Consider the following 23,049-nt stretch of genomic DNA (forward strand, 5'->3'; position numbering starts at 1 on the left):
TTCACATCCGACACTGTCCGGGGGACAGACGAACAGACGAACGCGATCCAAAAAAACGCGAGAGGAAATTAATCAACTTTGAGGGGGAACTTGAATTGTACTTGTATGTTTTTTTATAGTAGAAGTGGTCCGAGGAGGGTTTTTCTCGCAGGGGTGAGGTTCTCTAAAAGGTGTTCCAGTGAGAAGGGAAGGGGGGGGGACGAGGGACGAGAGAAACACAAGCCGAAAATGGGTCTTGAATTCTTAATTTATATGGAGGGGGGGGGGGGGGGGGGGGGGGGGGGGGGGGTATGGAGTGTTCGCGTCATCACCAGAGCAGTGAGAACCAACTCGCCATCTGTATCATGCCGCCACCTTGTGGCGAAGCTCCGCCAATACATATGTAGATCCTGCAGGATTGGTTTACATCAGATTAAAGCTCTCTCACAGACTTCCCACTGTAAATTATAAAAAACAATGGTACAGAATGGGTTTAATTCAACAGTGAATTAACGTGGTTGGGAACAGGCATCATCTCAGGAACAGAGGGGCGTTTGTGTCCCTTTGCCCTCCAGATAAACGATATTAAAGCTGGAACAACTAGTCAACTTATCAATCAGCTTATTAACAGGAGAAATTGTATCTGAAAATATTTTGATAGATAATCACTTTGAGCTACAAAAAACTAACAAAAAGCCAACTTTGCTGGTTCAAACTGCTTTTTTTTGGTCTTACGTGACAGCAGCGTGGGTTTTTGGAATGTAAGTTACACAAAACAACAAATTTGAAAACATCACCTTGGAACCAGGAAAGTAAAAAAAAATAATGAATGAATTAAAGAGACCATTAATGGAGAAAAGATTACACAGATAATGAAAACACAATATTCTTAACAACAACAACAACAACAAGTAACTACTCCATTGACCCATATTGCCTCTAATCTTTCCATAATATAAAACCCAATATAAATGATAATCATTTTATCTTACAGTATGTACAATACAAACACAGCGACAGATTTCACTCCTCACACGATAGCTATTGTTTCAGCAAGAAAAGCCCTGAGTGCACAGAGGACACAGCGGATCTCAAAGCAGTTTGTGCTACGGATTTGACAGCGTGTGATTCAAATTGGGACCAAATGTTTCGATTTTCCTTATTAAAATGTTTTATTTCTCCACCATGTTGCCCTGAAGTTGGCAAAAGGCTGTGGATAAATTAGATGCCTTTACAGTGTACAACTCCAAATCAACTTCATCTAAAAAATAATTGTTCTTTCACGATTGGAAAAATACAGTTCTTACAAAATCAGTGCATAACAGCAACTAGTCAATGTACAGTGCACAAAGCTAAAAAAATCACTAATTATATCAATCCTCTGTTAAAAAAAAAATAAAAATTGGACAGAGGATCGAATCCCAATTATTCACAAACTGAACAGCCTCCATTTCATTAAAAAGAAATGCCCGACTTCCAGTGTTTGACCCGCAGTCCGATTGCACTTTACGAGAACCTGATGCGTTGACAGTGTTTCACGATGGATACGATCCAGTGAGGAGAGAAGGCAGATGGGGGGGGGGGGGGGTTCTCCTCAGCTCACAGCACCTCGTCTACATGCGGGCGGCTCTGTTCGTCTTCATCGGCCTCCTGCTGAAGCTGCTGGTACTTTCTTTTGAAAAACCCAAACTAGAAGGTAAAAGGATTTCAGTTTAGACACAGTTCTAGTTCAGAAAACAACAACAAAAAAGAGATTCCAGTATATTATCAGTTTCCTGTACATATACATCCATAATGCCCCTTACACAGCTTATTTTTCTTGTCTCTTATTCATGCTAAACATGCTGGTTGTGAGCAAGTCCAGTTTTCTTTTGAATCTATAGACATAAAGCTGCGCATTTCTATAAAAGGTCTATTCTCTTTTCCCACCATGGCAGAGATGAAATATTCATTTGTTATATAGCTTATATAACAAATAATCTACTGATGTTCCTCTGTGTGTGGTTATCATTGAGGGTCACCTTCCACAGCAGCCCAACAGCCAGAGCCAACAGCAGCAGTCCGCCGATGGCGCTGCCGACTATCACTCCCACTGGAACGTCGCCTTTCTCTCCGGGTTTACTGATCATCACCACCACCTGTGCAGCAGGAGGACAGGAGACACGGTCTGTCTCACATCTAATACGACATGAGACTATACGGCCACTGAAAAAACAGAGCCAACAGAAATCTCAAACATCTTACCGGTAGCCGTTTGAGGCCGATGACGAGCAGATCGGGGTTCGAGGTCTCGATGTCGACCTCGGAGGTCAGCTCGATGGTCTGATAGGTGGCCTATCGCGACAAGTTTTACAAGTGAGAGTGCCATTAAAACTACAAGCGAGAATTTGTTTAATCAGTCATCTGAGAAATGGAGGTAAAAGCAGACAAAACAACCAGCAGTAAGTTATGGAACACATCTACCGAAATAAACGTGCCACTCCAGATCCTTGTTTTGACTTTCACAAAGTAGTCGCTTTTAATTTCCATGTCCTTGAGGATGCATTTTATGTTCTCGCACTTTGCACTCTTGCAGTCCTGTCAGTTAAAAGACAAACAAAAGAAAACATTAACAAAAGGAAATCAGTAAACAACACTTAATTTCAGTGCAAGCTAAAATTTCATAAAAACAATTGGAATCTGCATCTGGGTTATTTAAAACCTATAGATGTTAGTTTAAACTATACGAGTTGAGCTGATTTAGAGGTATAAAAAACAATATGAATTGAAATAAAGTAAAGTATTATTTAAAGAATATTCAACACATAAAACATGAAGACAAATAATATCCTTTTATGCAGTTTGTAACTTAATAATGAATTTACTTTCATAGAAAATATATAAAGCGACAGGAATTATACATCAAATCACATATACAGAAGAATAGTATAAGTCGCTTGTGTAAAAAATATTTCAATACGTTTTTAAATCACGTATTGAGAAATGTGCTTTAGGTGCACGTGCACGGATTTAGAAGTGTGCCTCGCTAGCGTCTCTAAGTGAAAACACAAGGTGAGAAGAAGAGTTGACATATGCGTACAAAGATGAGAACATGCCGAGGAATAAGGGACTGACCAGTGTCTCCGTCCCTCGGAGACTCTCCTCGGAGAAGGACACTTTGTGGCTCTTCACTCCGATCTTCAGAGGATCCACCAGGCTGCCGGAGTCACAGCTGACAGCACCTCCCTGCAGGCAGAGAACGTATTCTATCAATAAATGACACAGTCCAAATCCCACAGTAAAAAGCCAAAGATGTTTTTACTAAACTTGGCTTTAAAGTTTTAAATTACAGATACCACATTGCATATTGGGTGTCAACCACGGCATTTATTAATGTATTTAAAGTCTTTAAAAAGCTGCTGGTATTTGGGAACTGAGTACTCACTCTTTGCGTGTCCACACTGGTGACATAGAGGAGCTGATTTCCTCCTTTAGTGGCCACTGGCAGAGCGATGGTCAGATACAGGAGGCTGACAGGGAAGGTACTTGTTGAAACCTTGAAATACAATTTGTTTTAATTCATATATTAATATAACAAATACGTGACAAATTGATGAATGATGAATTAGAGGAGGACATTTTAAGACACGGATTCAGTAATCGCACCTTCACTGTGAAGTTAAACTCTGGGCCGATGTCATCAAGACTCTTCACCGTTGTTACCACGGGAACGGCAGCATCTGCCACGTAGAAATTGATATTTGACTTCCTGGGACAAAGAGAGCACAACATTTTGTTTTTTGTTTCCAGCGTCAACTGTCAACTTCAGGGTGCGATTAAAAATAGAAAATCATTAAAAGTGACAAAAAGCGGAATCACCTGGATAAAACAATCCCTGCATCATATCGCACAGGGATGGATATGTCCACCGTGTTGTCTGCAGGTCTTTCCTCTTTACCATCGCTGTAAAGATATTTTATTTTTAAAAAAGGTACAGAACATTATCACAGGTTCAACCATTTTGATTCAGAGTCACAATCTTTTATTGAGGTTCTAGCTGTTCCAGTGTACCTCTTGGCCTCAAATTTCACCTCGGCTCGGTTTTGCAGCTGGTCAAGATTGTAATCGAAATTCATCTGAAATTTCACCTGTAATTGAATAACAATGAAATACATTTGCACAGCTGATCAAAAATCTGATCAAAATAGTTCATAATAGTAAAGAAATATTTGAGTTGTTCTTGCACTTGCTTCTTGGTCTGTCTTTAGTGCTGGGTATCCCACTTGGCAGGTGACGGTTTGTGTTTGTGTTGAGGTGCATTTGACTCCGTCCGTCTGTGAATTCATAGATCTGAATAGTAAATAACTTCTATGTTGTTGTGTTACACTAACAATACATTACAATGAGGCTTTTAATGTTGTTCAAATAACTTCAGCAGCACAGACAGAAAAGTGCAAAATATACACTTCTCGTCAACTATTTCTGTAAATGTTGAAAAATGGGTTCAATTAATGGGGAAAAAAAGTGTTCAAGGATTTGATGATCCTACGTTTATTTCGTGTAATGTGCCCTTTTTCACTCACAGGAGGAAAGACGGAGGAGTAGAAGAGGTTGCCGGAGTAGGTCGCCAAGACCTGAGTGTTGTACGCGTTCTCCTTTTTGTTCTTCACAACGACTTCAAACGACAGCTCCCGGTTGTTGGCGCTGACCAGGACGGGAGCTGAGCTATAACACAAGAGCTCAGATTACTCCGCAGTTTAGAAATGAGAAGGAATCTCACCGTGAGCTGTGGGTGACTTATTCGTATTCTTTTAAAGATGAAGTCAACTGGATGAACCCTAAATTGCACAATACAGCATTTATGTAGGAATGAATCACGGGGCCGTCGCTTCCATCGTGAAGCACAAAACGCAGCACACAACCAAATCTACAAACGTGAAAAATCCACAGCAGCTGCAAAACCACATGCGATCAAATGTGTGTGAAAGTGTCTCCAAGGTCTCTGTAAAGTCCTTGTTCCTGTCCTTTCGTCTGAGATAATTCACTCGGCACATATCTCCCAAACTTTGTGCGGTTTTTTTTCCAAGCACACGAGTCTGACTCGACCATTTAATGGGCTATGACGTTGCTTTGTACACTGGGAAACTCTCATTTCTGCAGCTCTATTGGCAATTAAGACGGACTCATGAAACAGAGAAAATAGAAGTTGGCGTAATGGTTGTTAAGAGTTACCAGGGAATAACAATAAATAGGTATATTTTTTTCCAAACGAAGTCTTCACACCATCTGCTGTATAAATGTGTGCACTAGTCGGTAAATTATAAAAAAACAGGGCTTTGAAGACGGTGCTGTAATATCAGCTGGTCAGAATGTGAGCTCAGTACATCCTCCAGGAGCTGCTAGACGGGCATTCCACATAGTCCTGTTTACAAATTTGAACTTTGAATATGTACCATGAAGTACAATATCAGAACAAATATGTGTCGTTGAGAATCAATATAGCAGCTGACTCTGACGTAAAAAAAAAAAATGGTTTCACTTTATCCACATTAAAGCATTCAAGCCCATAGTGAGACTTTTGGAGGAGTGGCTTTGAAAGGAAGGCCTGAAGGGACAGGCTGTCAGTGTAGCCGACTTGGTGACTTTCCCTGCTAGACTTAGCAACTTTCAGAGCTAGCGCTGCTAGCTTCTGTAATTGGAAAAGTATTGGCAACCCTGGGCTGGGTTTTTCTGTTGGATAGTGTTTAAAAACCCCTAGCTTGAAGATAATCGCCAATCCTCGCCTCACAAGTGACTCATAGTAAAGAAGGACAAAGCCTGGTCCGGGCAAGTTCCATCACACACAGCATTATTTCTACTCTCCACTTCAACGCTAAATGAACAACAACGAAATCCTTTATCCTGAGGAAACCGTCACTCAGAGTATTATCTTGTGTTTACATTTAAACTGTATATTGTACATAATAATGGTCAGCAAGTATGACATGTTACTTCTTGCACAAACAAGGTCAGTGATTCTCACCTGGAAGCTTTTGTGTCTGTCTTCACACTCAGCACCAGATCACTGACACACACGTCATCAGAGCCGCAGTCTTTTGTGAATGGGACCTGAAACGACAACAGAGCAGCAAACTCACATAACAATAAGGGAATCTATTGTATATCTACTGCATTGGATGAACTTTAATCCTGTTGCTGAAACACAAAGTGTGTTAATATGAGAGCTTGCGTGACTTTAGTGAATCACTTTAACAGTTTTAAAAAGCCAGTAATCACACACCATGTCATCTTAAATAACCGGGCAGACGACTCTGCAACATAACAACTATATTTAAAGTCTTTGTCACCTGATCTGTTTCCTGTAGACCTTTTTGAAGACCCAAAGGCTAAACAAAAAAAAACGATTTAACAGAGACTCGTGTAATCGTGTACTGTACAAGTCACTTACAAAGAACTCCCAGGCACTTGGAGACGACGTATCGAGGACCGGGTTCACATCTGCATTCTGCTGCTCGATCTCTACTTTCAGACTGAGGGAATTGACAAAGTCTGGCGCCTCCTGTTGAAGAAACCGCATAGGGACAAATCAGCAGATTATTATTTTCAGAATACTTGATTTGGAAAAAAAAAAGAAAAGAAATATGAAGTAATATCTCTACAAGCCTAACCCTATATAATAAAAGGTGTCAATTATGCTCTTCGGTGACTGCAAAACAGAGGATTTTCCTCCATTACCTGAACATAAACCTGGTAGTCCAGACACAGGGGCGCAGAATATATTTTAGCTTTTTCTGTGAGTAAGCGGTCATTGTTTTTAGTGAACAGTCCTCTTGACGTCACTCGTGAAGCCTGCAGGTCAGCGTCCAGAGTCAAAGTGTAGGATATATCTGAAAGAAGAAGAGTGCGACATTTTTGTCTTGAAAATGATCCATGAACATCTTCGGAGTTCGACATTTTGGGAAATTCTTGTATTCACTTTCTTGCCCGAGAGTTAGACGAGAAGAATGACAGCACTCTCATGTCTGTACACTAGATATAAGGCTATAGCAGGCAGCCCGTTAGCTTAGCTTAGCATAAAGACTGAAAACACGGGCAACCAGCCAGCCTGCCTCTCCGAAAGTAACAAATCCACCTCCTAGTAAACTGCAACTTATCAATTTTGACAAGGTGCGCGTAGCTGGATTGTTCTTTTACCTTCAGACAGCTAGCTGTTTCACCTGCTTTCAGTCTTTGTGTTAAGCTAAGCTAACTAGCTTGTGGCTCTAGCTTCATATTTATTGTACAGACATGAGAGTGCTTTTGATCTTCACATTGACTCTCAGCAAGAACGTAAACAAGGCAAAGTGTATTTCACAAAACTATAATTTAAAGACTATAAATTCCAAATTCAGGGCGATGGGATCAGGACGCCGCTATTGGTGCTAACCGCTGTATGAGCGCAGTGCAAAGTGGTGCCGATTAGTTAGCCAGTGGGGCGCGCGCACTGGTAGTCACATGCACTAACATGCACGCACGGCCAGACCAGCTACGTAAACAAAGAAGCTTGGATTACAACACACACAGAGGGAGAATGACTTCATTCTCTGCTCAGGACGCCATTACTTATACATCTTTACATAACAAATAGTTGTTTGCTGCTATATTAAAGCTCTGAATTCTAAATGTAGCACCTTTAAGTAACAGGAATCTACTTATTCTTGAGAAGAGGATTTACCAATGGGTCCAACGGGTTTCTTAGGCCTGAATGCAGCAGTGAAACAGAGTTTGGTGTTGAAACACGTAAGCTTGCGTCCATTAATGTCACAGGGTTTGTTGAAAATGTTGATTTTATCGGGGTTGAAAGAAGATTTAGCCGAGACGGACGCCACACCTCTGGACCTGAAAACCAAATGCAGCTTTAAATGATCGTGAACAGCCTTGCTGATTCTATAATATAATGTGGCAAATCATGACATTATTTACCCAGTTTCTAATCACTCACAGTTTATTACAGGTTGCCAAACTTACCAGAGCTGCACCACTTTGCCATATGCGCCAATGGAGATGTCAGGGAGAGTATCATCATTCAGGTCTTTGTCGCTATCTAGGGACCTTCCAAAATACTGCAACTGAGGATCCAGTTTGGAGCCAAAGATTCTCTGGAACAGATTGTCAACAATGATGAGACTAATTATTACAGAGAAACTAAATGGTGTGTTTGTTTAGCTTCAACTAAAACTAAAAAACGTCCATAACAGACAGCCTCCTCTGTCAGTCTGATACGAATGTCTCTCCGTACCTGTGAGAACTGTTTGTTTATTGCCTTCTTCTCCCCGTTGAAGATGTAGACGACACCTTTCCCTTTGTCCTCTAGCGGAGCTCCAACCACAACGTCGTTGTAACCGTCGAGGTCCAGGTCAGGAACGGCAGAGATGGCCATCCCAAAGCGTGCGTTCTCAGTCGGGGGCGGACCACTGAGGAATCCTTGCTCGTTCAGTATACCCTTCAGATCATTACAACAGAAAATATGATGTATATGGTGCTACAGTTCCTTTCAATTTCAAGAAAACTACAAATGAAATCCAGCTTTGAGAATATATTATTTCCTACAGTGCACCCACCAAGTGACATGTCCCCCATATTTTACCTTGGTGACAGAGAAGAGGTAGACCCTGCCTTCCTCTCTCTTCAGATCGCTCATGAACATGGGCGCACCGACCAGCAGGAGGTCCGTCACCCCGTCTCTGTCCACGTCCAGGGGGCACAGGACGCTTCCAAAGTACGACCCAATCTAGGACAACAAGTGCCATCTAATTGGTTTCTACGTGTACACAGTTGGTTCCTGGGGCACAAAACGTGAATACCACATCCCTCCATTATCGGTACCTGTTTCCCTCGCTCTGAGTCGACGATAGCAGTCTGCTTCTGGGCGTTGACGGTGTAGACGATAACTTGTCCGGAGTGGTTGGAGCGAGGTGCGCCAGCCACAAAGTATTCTGTAAGTCTGTCGCTCAGCGTGGTGACAGAATAACCTGGAAATTACCGTAAATAACACATTTAAATAGCCAACATCTGAACTTTGGACAACTTCTGACTTAAACGGTGGCAAATGTAACACTTACTCGAGTTCTGTACTCTATTTGGTATTTCCATTTGTTTATGCTACTTGAAGCTACTATTTGAAAGGTATAATTACTAGTTACTTTGCAAATGAAGGGCTCTACACACCTACACACAGGTGTTGAAAATGGTAATACAAAAAGCAGTGTTTGTCCAGGGCCACACAAACATAAACTCACTCACGCACACATTACTCTGGCTGGTTAGACCTCTAGGCAGGCGTGGGCTGGGTGGAGCTATTCTGGGAAGTAAGTGATTTCACTAAACTCTATGACAAGAAAGATTACAGGGGAAGTACAATGAGGCCAACAACAGCGAGAGGGAGACGTCAACCAAGAAGAGCGGTTTGAACACACCAACACTGTCCGAAGCAGAAGCCCAAACAAGCGACATAAGTGATAATACCTCTAATAATGCATTGTTATATAATAACAATGCATTATTATTATTTATAACACCACTAAACTATAAAAGGTAGTTCTAATCTGATCTTCCTCTGCAAACTACAGCATTAAAAATGCTGCTTATACTTAAATGCATCAAATAAATAATAATAATAATAATAATAATAATAATAATAACTAACCCCGACAGCCTCCACTCTACATAATTATTACTTTTAATACTCTTTGACATTTTCTGACATACTTGTGTATTTTTACATACTTTTACCCAATGGTTACTTTAACTTAAGTAATATTTGGAATGCAGGATTTTTAATCGTTACATACATTGTGCACTATTTACATTTACGTATATAATTAGTGCAGAATCTGAATATTTCTTTCACCCCTCTACTTAGACCAGCATTGTAACACAGTGTCACTGCAGTAATATACATGCAAACACACAACACATGTATTTATAAGTTAGTTTAAATGTATTAAATGAGTATGCAACATAATTATCCTAACAATCCAAACAAGGTGCCATCATGGCACCAATATTCAAATATGTGAGTATAGAAGAGGGAGACACTCTATGGTGTTAGTAATGTTAGAAGTACTGTAGAAGTACACCATGTAATATATGGTGGCTCTAACCCTGTAGCTTCTACTGAATGTTTCTATACTCATTACAGATGATGCAAAAAGAATGTCACGATGTTCCGCTTCTCAGAAAAAAGGTGGTAAGCTGACACATGCAGTGGCGAGAAGCTTGCGATTTTACAAATCCGTTCACACTCAAAAACACCACAGATATTCAGAAACTAGAGTTTTGTTGTTTAAAAACACTATAACTGCCAAAGCAGGGCAGCTGCAGTAATTACGCTTGTATTTCCCGCTTAGCGAAAAACAGCCTCCACTCCCAATCCTGCATTGTTTCATGCAAAGATGTTCAAAGAAACAGGATCAAAACGTAAATGCAGAGGACAGCTGTAAATGCCTACCCAGTAATGAGCTGTGGTTTCTGTCTTGAAGTGTTCCCGCAAAGGCTGAGAAGGGGAGAATGTCTGCTTTGGACCCCTTCTGATGGACGACAGTCCCGCTCCAGGCGTAGGCCCCCACTGCTCCCAGCATCATCACATCCTTAAACAGCACAGGTCAAAGACCAGTCAGCAGATAACATACAAATAACACTGTGGATCACAGCATTCGTATTTTTGGTCGTGGTTGAAACCACCATTTTTCTTTTTTTCCGTATCAAAGGTTTTGAAATGTATCAAAGGGATTTTTTTTTCTGTAAAAACAAAGAAAAATGATGAAAACCACAAATGGTGCGCAGTGTGAGAACAGAACATTTTCTAAATGCCAATTAAAAAAAGGCAGCTCCTTAAGTTGCTGTGGGAAAAAAAATGTTCGGCTTCCTCTTTTCTTTCAGTGAGAACGCTGCGTTGTTGCAGCAGGAGGGCTGTTGTGAAAGGGGTCGTCGGTCAGACTCTGTGACCAGCTTTGTTGTCACGTCAAACCACCGCCAAATAAGGTATTTTGATAGCTGCAGTAAATGAGGGTTACTTTACTCTATTTAATCAGTATCATGTATTTTCATAGCTTTGATAGCATAAACTCGTGGCTGGTGTACACGTCTACATGTGGAACATGTCATTTTGTTCCCACTGTTGACCCTGTAGTGTCAGAATCACTGTATGTGATGTGTGGCAGATTATACAGGAACGGACAAACATTGTACGTGCTGGCAAATCTTTCGTTTTCATCCATCAACACACTGCTTTGGCCAAATCCATGCGAGTGCATAAAGCATGACTTGGCATCTAATAATCCTTCAAACTGGACTTCCTTTATCAGGTTACACACCGCCTCAGGCAAGAAACTCCCGTTAGGTTTTCTTCTGCAGTGTTTCTGCACGTTTGAGTGTTAAAAAAAAAAAAAAAAACTTGCTTCGTCACAACAAACACAAACGTTTTAGAGCCGTTCAAGGCGGTGCTCTGTACCTGTTTGCTAGAGTAGTGAGCGCTGAATCCGACCTGGGACATCTCCATCTCGAAGTTGTCGCCCCCTTTCCCAGTGCCTTGTGGGAACAGAGAATCGTGTTAACGCCAGAATCAAAAGCAGTGGGCAGATCCAGAATCAGACAAAGTGCAGGATGAGCATAAGAAGAAGAAGAAAAAAGAAATACGTTTTCTTTTGATCTCTCTTGGGATCTTTGGCTTGGATGAGTAGTAGAGTGTTTGAATGAGCATGCAGTGTAAAGTAGATTACACATGCAGCGCCTGCAACAACAAGAGGGGGAACATTTAGATCATGCACCTTCTATGTTGAAGATGCGGCTCCCCAGTGTTCCAGTGATGGTGGAGAGGGCCGCCTCCTCCGACACGTTGAAGAAGTACTTCTCTGTGGGTATGCTGGCGATGGACTTGATTTCTGCTATCAGGTTGTCTGTGTTGATGTTTTGTCTGGAGTAATAACCCAGGACCTAAGGAGAAAATAAAATGAGGAAACACCGCAAAATCAGGATTGCAAAGAGGGAAAAAAAAGAGGTCCAGGTAATAACATTGGCACATCAACATCAGACCAATCAGAAATGTATGCAAATGTAAGCTATATAAGAATTATTAGCATGTAGATTAACAGTAAACTACTGGCAGCAGTGTTTACTTTACAGTAGTCCCACTGTAATCTACTTTACATTATATTACTTTAATAATACAATGTGCAGAATTACAGTAATTTGCTGTATTTTCTTGATTTTACCGTAGACTACTGGCAGCAAAGTTGCCCGTACATTACTGTTTTTCTACAGTTTATTTGCTGTAAATGTAATGTTACTGTTATACTACCGTCTACTAAGACACGGCAAAGTGCTGTATTTTATTGAATTAAGTGGCAGCAGGGTAGTCAGTACAAGATTGTTTTTTATTACATTAACAATGTAATTTCTCCATCATTTCAAATACAATACCATGTAGTCATTTTTTGTAAATATGTCAGTATTTATGACAGCAATTACTATGGGTTAAGCACTGCCTAACCTTGATCAGAAACTTTAATGTGATATCCAATGCTATGCAGTCAGCATGCAGGCATCATTCACATATACTGAGATAAATATAAACTAACTATAAATATACTGTATATAATTGGCAGTAGATGGCAGGCCATTACTTACAGCGATACCAAAGCGGGTGATGCCTTGCTTCTCGCAGTCGGCAATGACATTTTCTCTGAAAGCCTTGTCGTGAGACTCTCCATCGGTGACGACCACCATCACCTTGGCGGCGCCTGGTCGACCGCCGTTACTTTCGTGGAAACCCCACTGACTGAAAGGAGAAGACACAGTGGGCACTTTTCTTTTGTAACTGTTTGTGGATTTATCATAAAACCTTTTTTTTTTAAATAAAATTATGGACCAGCATCAAAATGATAATTCATCCTGATCGGGTAATAGTAAAACAGACAAGACAGACGGACCAGCATACAAATTATAAGGAAGAACAATAAACAGATGAAACACATAAGTAAACAAATAAACAGATATGCAGCACCAACCTGGCAAATTGGATGGCATGGAAGGTGTTGGTAGAAGAACCGTACATTTGTTTGATTTCGGACGCCGCAGCCATTATCTCATCTTTGGTTTTATACTCGTTGAGTCGGAGTTCAAACTTGGACTCAACGCCGTACTGAATGACGCTGACCTGGCGTGATAAAGCACAGAGAGCTGTGAGCACACTGACCACAACATCATCCCCTGCTTGATCTCTGCTTGAATTTCCCCGTCGATGAAATGTGAAGTTACCTGTGTGGTTTTGGGCCCGATGTCGAGTGCAGGTATCAATTTCCGGAGGAACTCGTTCATTGGAGCCCACGGGTAAATGCTGTTGGAGCCGTCCAGAACAATCACAATGTCCATCGGCCCTCCGCATGCTAGAGAGACACATAGTGACACATTTGAGCAGCGCTGATGAATGGAACCGACGCTGACCAGCTTATTTTATACCTTCCATGCAGCACAAAAATAAATTCTTATAATTTTGCAGACCCTTGAATTAGGTACAAATATATCAGTTGTCTGTTAGTTGCCCTTTTTTTTCATTTGTTAAAATAACATTATTCAGGAACTGAGAGAAGTTGATGAAAGACATTGACTATATGTCGTAAAAAAAAAAATGTAAATCAAACCCAGCAGACAAATAATAACTAAAAATGAAAAGTATAATTCAAACTTGGCCATGTCTCGTATTAAAAATGTTGCTGTTTGTAAGCCAACTCTAAAATATATGATGTTTCAGTCTCCCATAAGCAAAATAGTCCATAATCAACATATATATATATACACTACCGTTCAAAAGTTTGGGGTCACTTAGAAATGTCCTTATTTCTCAAAGAAAAGCACTGTTTCTTTCAATGAAGATAACATTAAATTAATCAGAAATACACTCTATACATTGTTAGTATGGTTAATGACTATTCTAGGTGGAAACGTCTGGTTTTTAATGAAATATCTACATCGGTGTATAGAGGCCCATTTCCAGCAACTATCACTCCAGTGTTCTAATCGCCTTAGAAGACTAATTGATGATTAGAAAACCCTTGAAAACAGTTATGCTGGTGAGAGAAGCTATAAAACTGGCCTTCCTTTGAGCTAGTTGAGTGTCTGGAGTATCACATTTGTGGGTTCGATTATACTCAACATGGCCAGAAAAAGAGAACTTTCATGTGAAACTCGCCGTCTATTCTTGTTCTTAGAAATGAAGCTACTCCATGCGAGAAATTGCGAAGAAACTGAAAATTGACACGAAATTGTCTGGGTGACCCCAAACTTTTGAACGGTAGTGTATATATATACATATATATATATATATATATATATAAAAAGTCAGATCTTACTCTGGATGGCAGGAGAGAAGGCGGGTTGAGGTTGAAAGAGGGGGCTCATTTTTGTACATATTCCTGGGTAGAAGATCTGATCACCACAGCTTTGTCCCCAAAGAGGTCCGCACAACTGTATCAGACGAGAGGAGACTTTTCAGAGATCCCAACACCCTCTCACGTCTGGGTTTAACAGTGAATTGAATGGTTGTTGATTGCAAGTTGGACTTCAGTCACATCAAAGTGTTCTGATGTTAAAGAACTGCTATTTAACGGTCTTAAATAGCAGTCGTGCAGTGGCTGATGTCTTTATTTAACAACACTGCTTGCTGCTGCAGCTATTCACCTCAGCCACCGACACACTTCCTTCCTCGAGAAACGGAAAGGCAGTCATGACTTCACCGGTTCTTGGTGAAGTCATGACAAATTGTTGATGCTAAACATGCATCAACAATTTGAATGTTCCATCGAAGCCGGTATCATAATAAATTGCTAAACACAAAGACAGGAAGTAGATCCACAAGAAAGAATTTCTATTTTAGGTTGAACAGAAGAGAATAAAACTGCCAATCTCTGGAACAGCATGATTTCCCTTCTGTCCTGGGTGTGAAAAAGCACACAGGTGAACACACGTACCATCAAACCATCGGGCATCCGGGTAAGAGTCAAACCCAGGCACATCTGGTCGTTGACGTTTTTAACATCAGGCATACTCACAGAATCTGTGGATGAAGTGGCAAGGACAACAAATTAGCTCACATATTAAAGTTCAGATTGTTAAATCTGGAATTTATTTCATTATTAGCTCAAAGTGTGAACAAAATACAGGCGTTGCTGCAAATCAGAGAGAAAGCCAAATATCTGGAGACCTCCTGAATTTGTTTTCAGGCACTGCTCTGTTTAGGCATTTTAAGTGCACGGACAATGTTTGGTGGGAGAGGTCAGAGGTTAAACAACAAAACACCAGACCGTACCTTGAAGATTGAGCTTGTCACAGCTGTTTCTGGAGCCCGAGACTTGACACTTGTAAACATCCCCCTTTCTGTCTGGGCTGGAACCACTCCACGGGGCGCTGACCAGGAGCCTGCAAAAAAAATAATAAATCATTTTAAATAATCGTACTACTTTCAAACTTCCCCGCAGTGGGCCAATTGTAAGACCAAAGCGATACGAAATAAGCTTAAACATCACTCTGTAACAGTAAGCGTGTGCCGACAAGTCTGCCATGTCATTCTTTTAATGTTTTAACAAACAGCAAACAAGTTACTGCAAGTTCACACAGAAAGTATAAACTTCAAACATTTTTATCCCCCCCCCCCCCCTCCCCCCCACACACACGCACACACACACACGCACACACTTTCCCACAGTGTCATCACGGCACGCATAGCGGGACTTATCGTTCTTCTATATTAGTCCAGGTTGCTTTCTCATCGTGTGGATTATACAGTCAGAGACCCACGATCAGATAACGGGGCACCTATGCAAACGGGACACTCCTCCAGACAGTGAGCTACTCTGCGAGACCGTGACTCAGAGTGCACAACATCCAGACATCACTGAGAGGCTCGGTTACTGTTTAACTAGAACGTTACGACTGCGTGGGGGCGAAATATAAGTGGCTCCAGACGGGGCAGGATTGTTTTTTACATGTTATTACAATGTTGCATGACTTGGAATCTTTGTTATGATTCAGCAGTGTAACAACAGCAGTAGAGCTTGTCCAATACATTTTTTTTAACTCCCAAATATTGGTATCTGCCTCTAAAATCTAGTCGTGACTGTGCTGTATATAAAATAATCCTTTTATTAATCCCACAGCGGGAACATTTTTGCAGGATTACAGCAGCAGAGTGGATAGTGCAAACTAACAAGTAGTAAATAACTAAAAGAAAAACAAGATCAAAACAAGTATAATAAACAAGTAATCGCAAAGTAAAAGGTATAATAAATAAGTAAAAAATGTCAAACTAAAATATGATATAATCAGACTGAATGGTTGTTTGTATTGCACAGTGGATTGCACAGATTATTTATATTGCACATGAATGAATAAATATTACTAATCAACTGCAAAGTGACAAAATCAATTTCCTGGGAAAAAAAAACTAACAGCCGAGTCAGCATATTTGTGAGGCTGTGCACGGCCACATTTGGTGCTCTGACGTAAATGTAAAAGCTGATGTCGGTATGCTAAAATGTCTCATTCCAGTAAAAAAGAAACACAAATGTAAAACCTCATGGTGGTGCTGGAGGGAAGGTCAGGGGTGAACATTGGTACGATAGCAATCCATTTATTTCAAACATTTCAGTCTGAACAAAAGCTAAAAACAAGTGGAGGCACATTGGTATTGAATTATTGAATGGAAGTTTTTTTTCCATTCCCCTTTAGTTAAAATGCAAAATGAGAAAGCCGAGCTGGCCTCACATGAACTGAGCCGTTTGTCTTTTTTAAACCAAGGTGTCCGTTGCAACAAACCCGTGAATAGGTGACGATTAAGAGAAGCAATCCTCTGCTTCAGTGTATCGTCACCAGTACTGGCTTAGTGGTGCTTTAGCATATCGGTGTGGACGGTTGTTTACAGAATACCTAGACGCTGCTGATAACCAGGTGCATCTCTGCACGGCGACAGGCCTTTCATTTGCTAAAATGCATACTTCTAGCAGGAAGAAATCCTCCGTGGCGTGACACAAAACGCACGAATCAGTTCAAAGATCCAGAAACGTGACGACCAACAACTTGCACAGCCTTGAGGTTTCAACCCTGCAGAGTATCTTTGGGATCAGGTACATGTTTTATGTTTTGTCATGCAGTCAGCAGTTTGAAACTCAGTCAGTATAGACCAAGACTGATCCCCGTGAGGCATGTCTCCACCTTGTTTTACCTGGAATTCAGCCCGTCCTGGTGCAGAGGCTTGTATTGACGGGTTGGCCCACTGAACGTGTATCTGCACCTTGTTTGCTCAAGAATAAAACTTCTCTCCGCGTAATATTCACATACCCTGCGGATGTTATTATCTTCTCCACCTTTATTGCTCTTTCAAAGAAATATTAACTAAATTAATGATTCACTGGACCACCACTTGAAAGCTATACACAGCACCGTGGACAAGACGCATGTTTGTGATGGAAATTAAAAAAGCACGGCAGTCTTAAGAGAATAAAAACGCTTGAATCAATACCATTTGCCTTCGTGGTTTGTCGCTTGTTGGACTGCGTAGCCAAACTCCTCCGCAGCCGGGCCGCTGAAAATCTTGGCGCCTGCGGTGCCGACGTTGAAGGACTGCGAGGGCCGGATTCTGTCAGCTGGTGGAGGAGAAAGATGGGGTCGCATGACAGTGACAATGATCAACATAAAAAAAAAAATATATATATATATATATATATATATATATATATATATATATATATATATATGTATGTGAATATACATATACATATATATATGTATATATACGTACATATATGTATATATCCATATAGCCTACATACAGTATATATACATATACCCACATATATATATATATATATATATATATATATATATATATATACATATACATAAACAGAAATAGGCCCACAAAAAATACTGATAAATGTAATACTGATACACATCTCACTATTTTGCATGTTTGTAGGCCTATTTGTTATGAGGACTCTGGTTGTTTATGGGGGACAAGTTTCACGTTTTACCTTTCAGCAACATCAGACATACTGACTTCCTCTTTTTGAGTGGTGTGGGTGGTTTTAGTGGCTGAATCATGTACTTTAAAAAAAAAAAACACCATCAGCTTGACTCACGAATGGCATGGCAGCCCACTAAAATAGCTGGAAGGTCGTACTACTCATGTAGTGTTGCAGATTGCCTGCCTGCCTGCCGGCCTGCCCCCCCACCCCCCACCCCCACCCAGGATATGTGATTGTTTGAGTCAGTCTTTCTGCAGAATCAGACCCACAAGCCCGTACAGGCAGAGCTCAGCTATCAGCCCTCCCTCCCACTACCCCACCTCAGTCGGCAGGCAGAGGAATGTGGATGGGTTCTGGACTCGAGAGACCTTCACTTGCACACCCAGGATCATGCCACGCCTGTTTACCTGCAGCGCAAAGTAACACTTTGCCTCCTTCTGGGGCTCCGCCAAAATAGCCCAGAACACAACATGTCCTTTCATTTTCAGAAATAAATGTGCAAAACAAGAGAATCATTTCAAACGTCCAGCTGCTGCTATACAGAGCAGACATCGAGCAACGCATCACATGGGACTTATTTGTCTCTACTATATACGCCATGTGATGCACAGTGAGACATGAACCGATCCGGTTTGATTTTAATCCGTGTGGGTTAATTTTGGATCATGAGTTTGTAAGGAGAGGGAGAAACTTCGCTTGGTCGATGGGAAATACATTTCAAAACAAAAGCACCTCCAGGCAGATTCTTTCAGTAGAAGACTGCATACTGAGTCTATGCTCCTGTGCTGCTCTTCACATGCCTTTAAAGTGTATACACCTATTTAATAATCACATTAAATACACTAATAAAACCGATCTTATGAAAACTACATAAAAAAGCTTCGCTTTTCGTGGCGAAAATATTTGTATCTTTTTTCCTCTTCGGGTGAGGGAATGGTGGAGATAACAGGTTGAAAGTGTAAAAAAACAAACTCAGTACTCACTAATGACTATCACAGTGAAGAAGACTCGCCCCCAGCAGAACTCCATCGTCGTCCTTTATTCCATTTGTGTGAAGCGATTGAATGGAGCCGCACGCACTTGTTGTCAAAGTCGTGGCTGCGCAGCGCGCCGGGAGTCAGCAGCGGTGACGCGCCGGACGCGTTCTCTAAATAAGGGCAGGCTGTCTGCCCTCTTACCTGTCGAAAGCCAAACTTTGGACTTTGCAGGTGTGGCCGAAGGGTGTGAAGTGAAGTCTGTGACTAAAGTCGAAGGAAATCCAGTTGAGATCAGGCGAAGAGCTGAAGAGGAGCCTCAGACGGGTAAATGTCATGACGAAGTTTAAAGGTAAAAAGTAAAATAAAGAATAAAAAATCGAATCTAAATTCAAAGGGAAGCAAAAGGGGTAAAAACTATGTTCAAAACAAGTCCACACCCATGAGGCTTAATTTCAATCTCTTCGTTATTCCACAGCCACAACACCAGTGGACAAACAACACTTAAATCAACAGATGTCAAATTAAATAAATCCACATGAGACTTGTCTCATCCTGCTGAACCCTATAGTTTATTCATTTACAGCTCCTGGCAGAGGGTTGAGAGACAAGAAAAATAAAAATAAACATTTTGAATATGAAGAAACAAAAGCCCAAACCATAGAAGGTCTATTATGAGATATTTAAGAAGAATGACCAAAGTTGTTGTGGTTTTTTTTCCATCACTGGAAGACAATGATGTAAGATACTTTTTAATTGGACCATATGTATTATAGAGAGGACGTGGGCGCGGTGGTGAGCGAGTTGAAGGCCATTTAATTTGCAATCAGTGGTTTTATTCCAAAATGCTACTTTGGAAAGAATGTTTTGTTGCCAACCAGACAGATTATTACAACCTCTGATGTCATACTGTTTGGTGTGCAAGTAACTCCAGATCACAGCAAGTAACAATTTCAATGTCAACATCAGAGGGACAATACACATACAGTGGTCATTGGAGATACTGTGAAAAACTGTTATGTGTGATGTCCTCTGTGGCTCTGGAGGAAGTCTGACCCTGATGACATCATCTCAGCTACAGATATTACTTAACAGAAAGCCTGCATTGTGTAATGGGGTTGTGGAATTTTGAAAGATGGTGGGCATTTACCGGGCAGGGACGGGGGCAAACGAAAAGATGCTTTTGGTTGCATTGTGGGAAATAGACGATTTGCGCTTTTCCAGCTTGACACATCATACTGAAGTAAAAGTCCGGATAGCTCGGCCTCAGCTGCAACTATTTTGACCAGTTTTTTTCTAATAAAACCTTCATTTGTTTTACTACTATGCAGAAATCTTTATTGCATATCTATATATGACAACGTTTCCAAAGAAACTAAGAAATGATTCCTTTAATTGACATCCTTCATTCAATTTTGTGATGGATTGCTACTGACTGTTTTACGTTATGGGGAGGATGCAAATAGAAGTCTGGTTGTATAGAAGTCTGTGAGAAAATGACTCTACTTCTCACTTGATTTATTACCTCAGTAAACATTGTAAACATGAGTTTATGGTCTCAATCTCTAGTTTCAAGTCTTCTTCAATACAGCATGATGTTCATTTAGTAAATTATGATCCATTTAGAGTCAAATAGACCATAAAGCAGGGTATGCTTTAGGGCGGGCTTACTGTGATTATCAGGGCGCTAGCTGCAGAACCATATACTGCGTCTCTACGTCACTCCTCTGCGGTCCAACTATGGTAAGTTCTGTTCACTGGTTGCAAAAAAGCCAAGATGGCGACAGCCATAATCCAAGATGGCGACGGACAAAATGAAGGCTTCAAAACGTCAGTCCACAAACCAATGGGTGACGTCACGGTGACCACATCCACTTCTTATATACAGTCTCTCAGTACGATTGTTCATTAACCAATAAAAAATTCCACCCAACACTATGTCCTGCCTGCCAGTCCTGTTTCACTGGGAAAGACGTTGCTATTCAGAACCTTGAAATGCCCGTTTCATCTTCAAAACCCCCACAAAGCAGCCAGACCAGACTCTGTCTCCCCCTCCACCGAGCAAGAAAGATTGTAGCCGACCTCTCTCACCCTGGACAAAAACAGTTTATGCCCCTTCCATCGGGCAGGAGGCTGAGGTCCATCTTGCACTTGCACTGATTGTTGTTGATTGTTAAATGTTATGCACCTCCCGTCATGTCAAATTCCTTGTATGTTCAACATACTATGGCAATAAACGGTTCTGATTCTGATTCTGATTCTGATTCTTTAATATGTGTTCTACTCTCCGATCCCAGCAATCTGATTCACATTGCATGTGCCTGTTCTCTCAAAGTCCCCCCATCCCACAGGCCCCAGTGCAACCACAGCGCCTGCACTGTCTATATCTACGCCCCTGATTACCTCCCCTTAATTGAGACAGTCTGTCGGAAAAGTGACGACTGTCTGAGCAAAGAAGCAGCGTCAGTTTGTGGTGTCAAATCTGGACATTACTGAATTATTTTGTCTAATTAGATGAAATGTATTCCCAACAGTATGGTAACAGTACACCTATGACGCTGACTTGATGCTTCCGTGTTGCCGTCCTTGCTTTAGACCAATGAACCTATACTCTCTAATAACAAAGACGAGTCGAACAGCATCAGCTATATCTCCACCCTTCAAAGTGGGTCATCTTAAATCACAGTTATGAACTTAGGCGTGCCCGATAAGTTGTCAAACGTTACACTTTCACATCAGCGACCACAAACATTCATTAAAAGCCAGATCTTCAAAGCCCGCCTGCGAACCTCCCTTTTTCACACGAGCCCTGGTGGAGAGTTAGTAGTGAGGCAGATGAAAACATTATTCTGATGTTACACACAGATACACCGAGGACCCAACACCCTCTGCTGTGTGATTCAGCTAATGGGTTCGTGTGCAACAACACACAACCTTATTCAGCAGCAGAACCCCCCCCACCACACACACACACCCCACCCCACGCCCCCACTGCTGTTTGTGCAGACATGATTCGTGTGCAAGTCATCCGGTGACCCGGAGCACCTTAAGAATTCCAAATGAACCGGTAACAAGCATTTGTGTGGTGCGGTGATGCGGTTCGGTTCCTGGAAGAGGCTGATCTTCTTTTCTGACAATTGCGTTGGCACGACTCGCTTGTGATGCTACTTCGCCAGAACTACAATCCCCTCTCCCTTTAAGAGAACGCTGCATTCCTTCATCTGTACACATTCTTTCCCTCAGAGTTTCAGGCAGCTCACTCTGTTGAATTATCTTGCACAATCTAAGGACGGCTCTTGAAGGAGCAAAGTCTGTGCCCTAGGTTTCCTGTCGGGTCAGTGACGTAACGGAGCAGTGTGTCATTAAAAATCCCCACAGAGGAGGACGACCGTGAATCATTTGATGTTGACCTGGATGTCTGGACACCATTCATAATCACAGGACAGGCCTTTGTATTTTTTTTAGAAAGGATTTTCCCACTTGCTTCTGTTGAGTAGTTTTTCTCCAGGTTTGGACTTGATTTCTTTGGAAAATGACATTCAACCAGGTGTTTATCATTACAGAACTATACTACAGATCCTCAGCACCTCTCTGATTAAAGGGAAACATTGTCAAACCTCAGCCTTGGACTTCATCTCAACAACATTAAATCATTTGACGGTGATTTAGAGTCACAGACTTTTTTTTTTGTCCCTCGAGCTTTCATACAATTATGCTCGCAGGTAGAAAAACATTGCTGCTTTACTGCTTTTGTCTTATCAATTCATGTGTGGTTTATTAAAACCACACTATGCAATATATCCAGAGACGCAGGTGTAGATACAGAAACGCACACACACACACACACACACACACACACAGAGGCCTGGGTGACTGGACTGTAGCACAGAGCTAATCCCTTTTTAGCACCCATCTGCTGACCAATGGGAATCTAAGGCCCCTGGTCTTCCCTGTTGCTTTGTGAGCCAGACCGGCGGGATAAGAGAGGGCTCACGAGTCACTGACTGCACACAGACACGGTGGTGGACTTGTGGGTGAAGCTACCGTCCTGTCACATGACC

At 41.4% G+C, this 23,049-nt stretch overlaps 1 protein-coding gene across 1 annotated transcript; it reads right to left on the minus strand.

Annotated features, from left to right (window-relative positions):
- Positions 1-324: 324 nt before the first annotated feature.
- itga2.2 (integrin, alpha 2 (CD49B, alpha 2 subunit of VLA-2 receptor), tandem duplicate 2) lies at positions 325-19,063 on the minus strand. Its single transcript, XM_079160928.1, has 30 exons — positions 18,998-19,063; positions 17,510-17,633; positions 15,302-15,411; positions 14,964-15,049; positions 14,346-14,460; positions 13,255-13,382; positions 13,005-13,153; positions 12,625-12,775; positions 11,766-11,931; positions 11,450-11,526; positions 10,448-10,586; positions 8,824-8,969; positions 8,585-8,728; positions 8,237-8,440; positions 7,966-8,096; positions 7,673-7,836; positions 6,694-6,845; positions 6,407-6,517; positions 5,981-6,066; positions 4,542-4,683; positions 4,209-4,292; positions 4,030-4,106; positions 3,838-3,921; positions 3,625-3,727; positions 3,404-3,514; positions 3,094-3,204; positions 2,443-2,556; positions 2,224-2,313; positions 2,001-2,117; positions 325-1,668 (listed from the first exon to the last, which is right to left on the minus strand). Exons 1-30 carry the CDS (start codon positions 19,041-19,043, stop codon positions 1,579-1,581), a joined length of 3,552 nt encoding a protein of 1,183 aa, XP_079017054.1. The 5' UTR covers positions 19,044-19,063; the 3' UTR covers positions 325-1,578.
- Between the last annotated feature and the right edge of the window lie 3,986 nt (positions 19,064-23,049).

The sequence above is a fragment of the Pholis gunnellus genome (assembly GCF_910591455.1).
Source record: "Pholis gunnellus genome assembly, chromosome: 6".
In the NCBI taxonomy this organism is placed as follows: domain Eukaryota; kingdom Metazoa; phylum Chordata; class Actinopteri; order Perciformes; family Pholidae; genus Pholis; species Pholis gunnellus.

Coding starts and splice junctions, on each gene's coding strand:
- itga2.2 (XM_079160928.1), bottom strand. CDS start 19,043: ATGGAGTTCTGCTGGGGGCGAGTCTTCTTCACTGTGATAGTCATTA. Junction 11,527..11,765: donor CCGCATCTTCAACATAGAAG/GTGCATGATCTA, acceptor TGTTCCCACAAG/GCACTGGGAAAGGGGGCGAC. Junction 3,515..3,624: donor AGTTTAACTTCACAGTGAAG/GTGCGATTACTG, acceptor TTGTATTTCAAG/GTTTCAACAAGTACCTTCCC.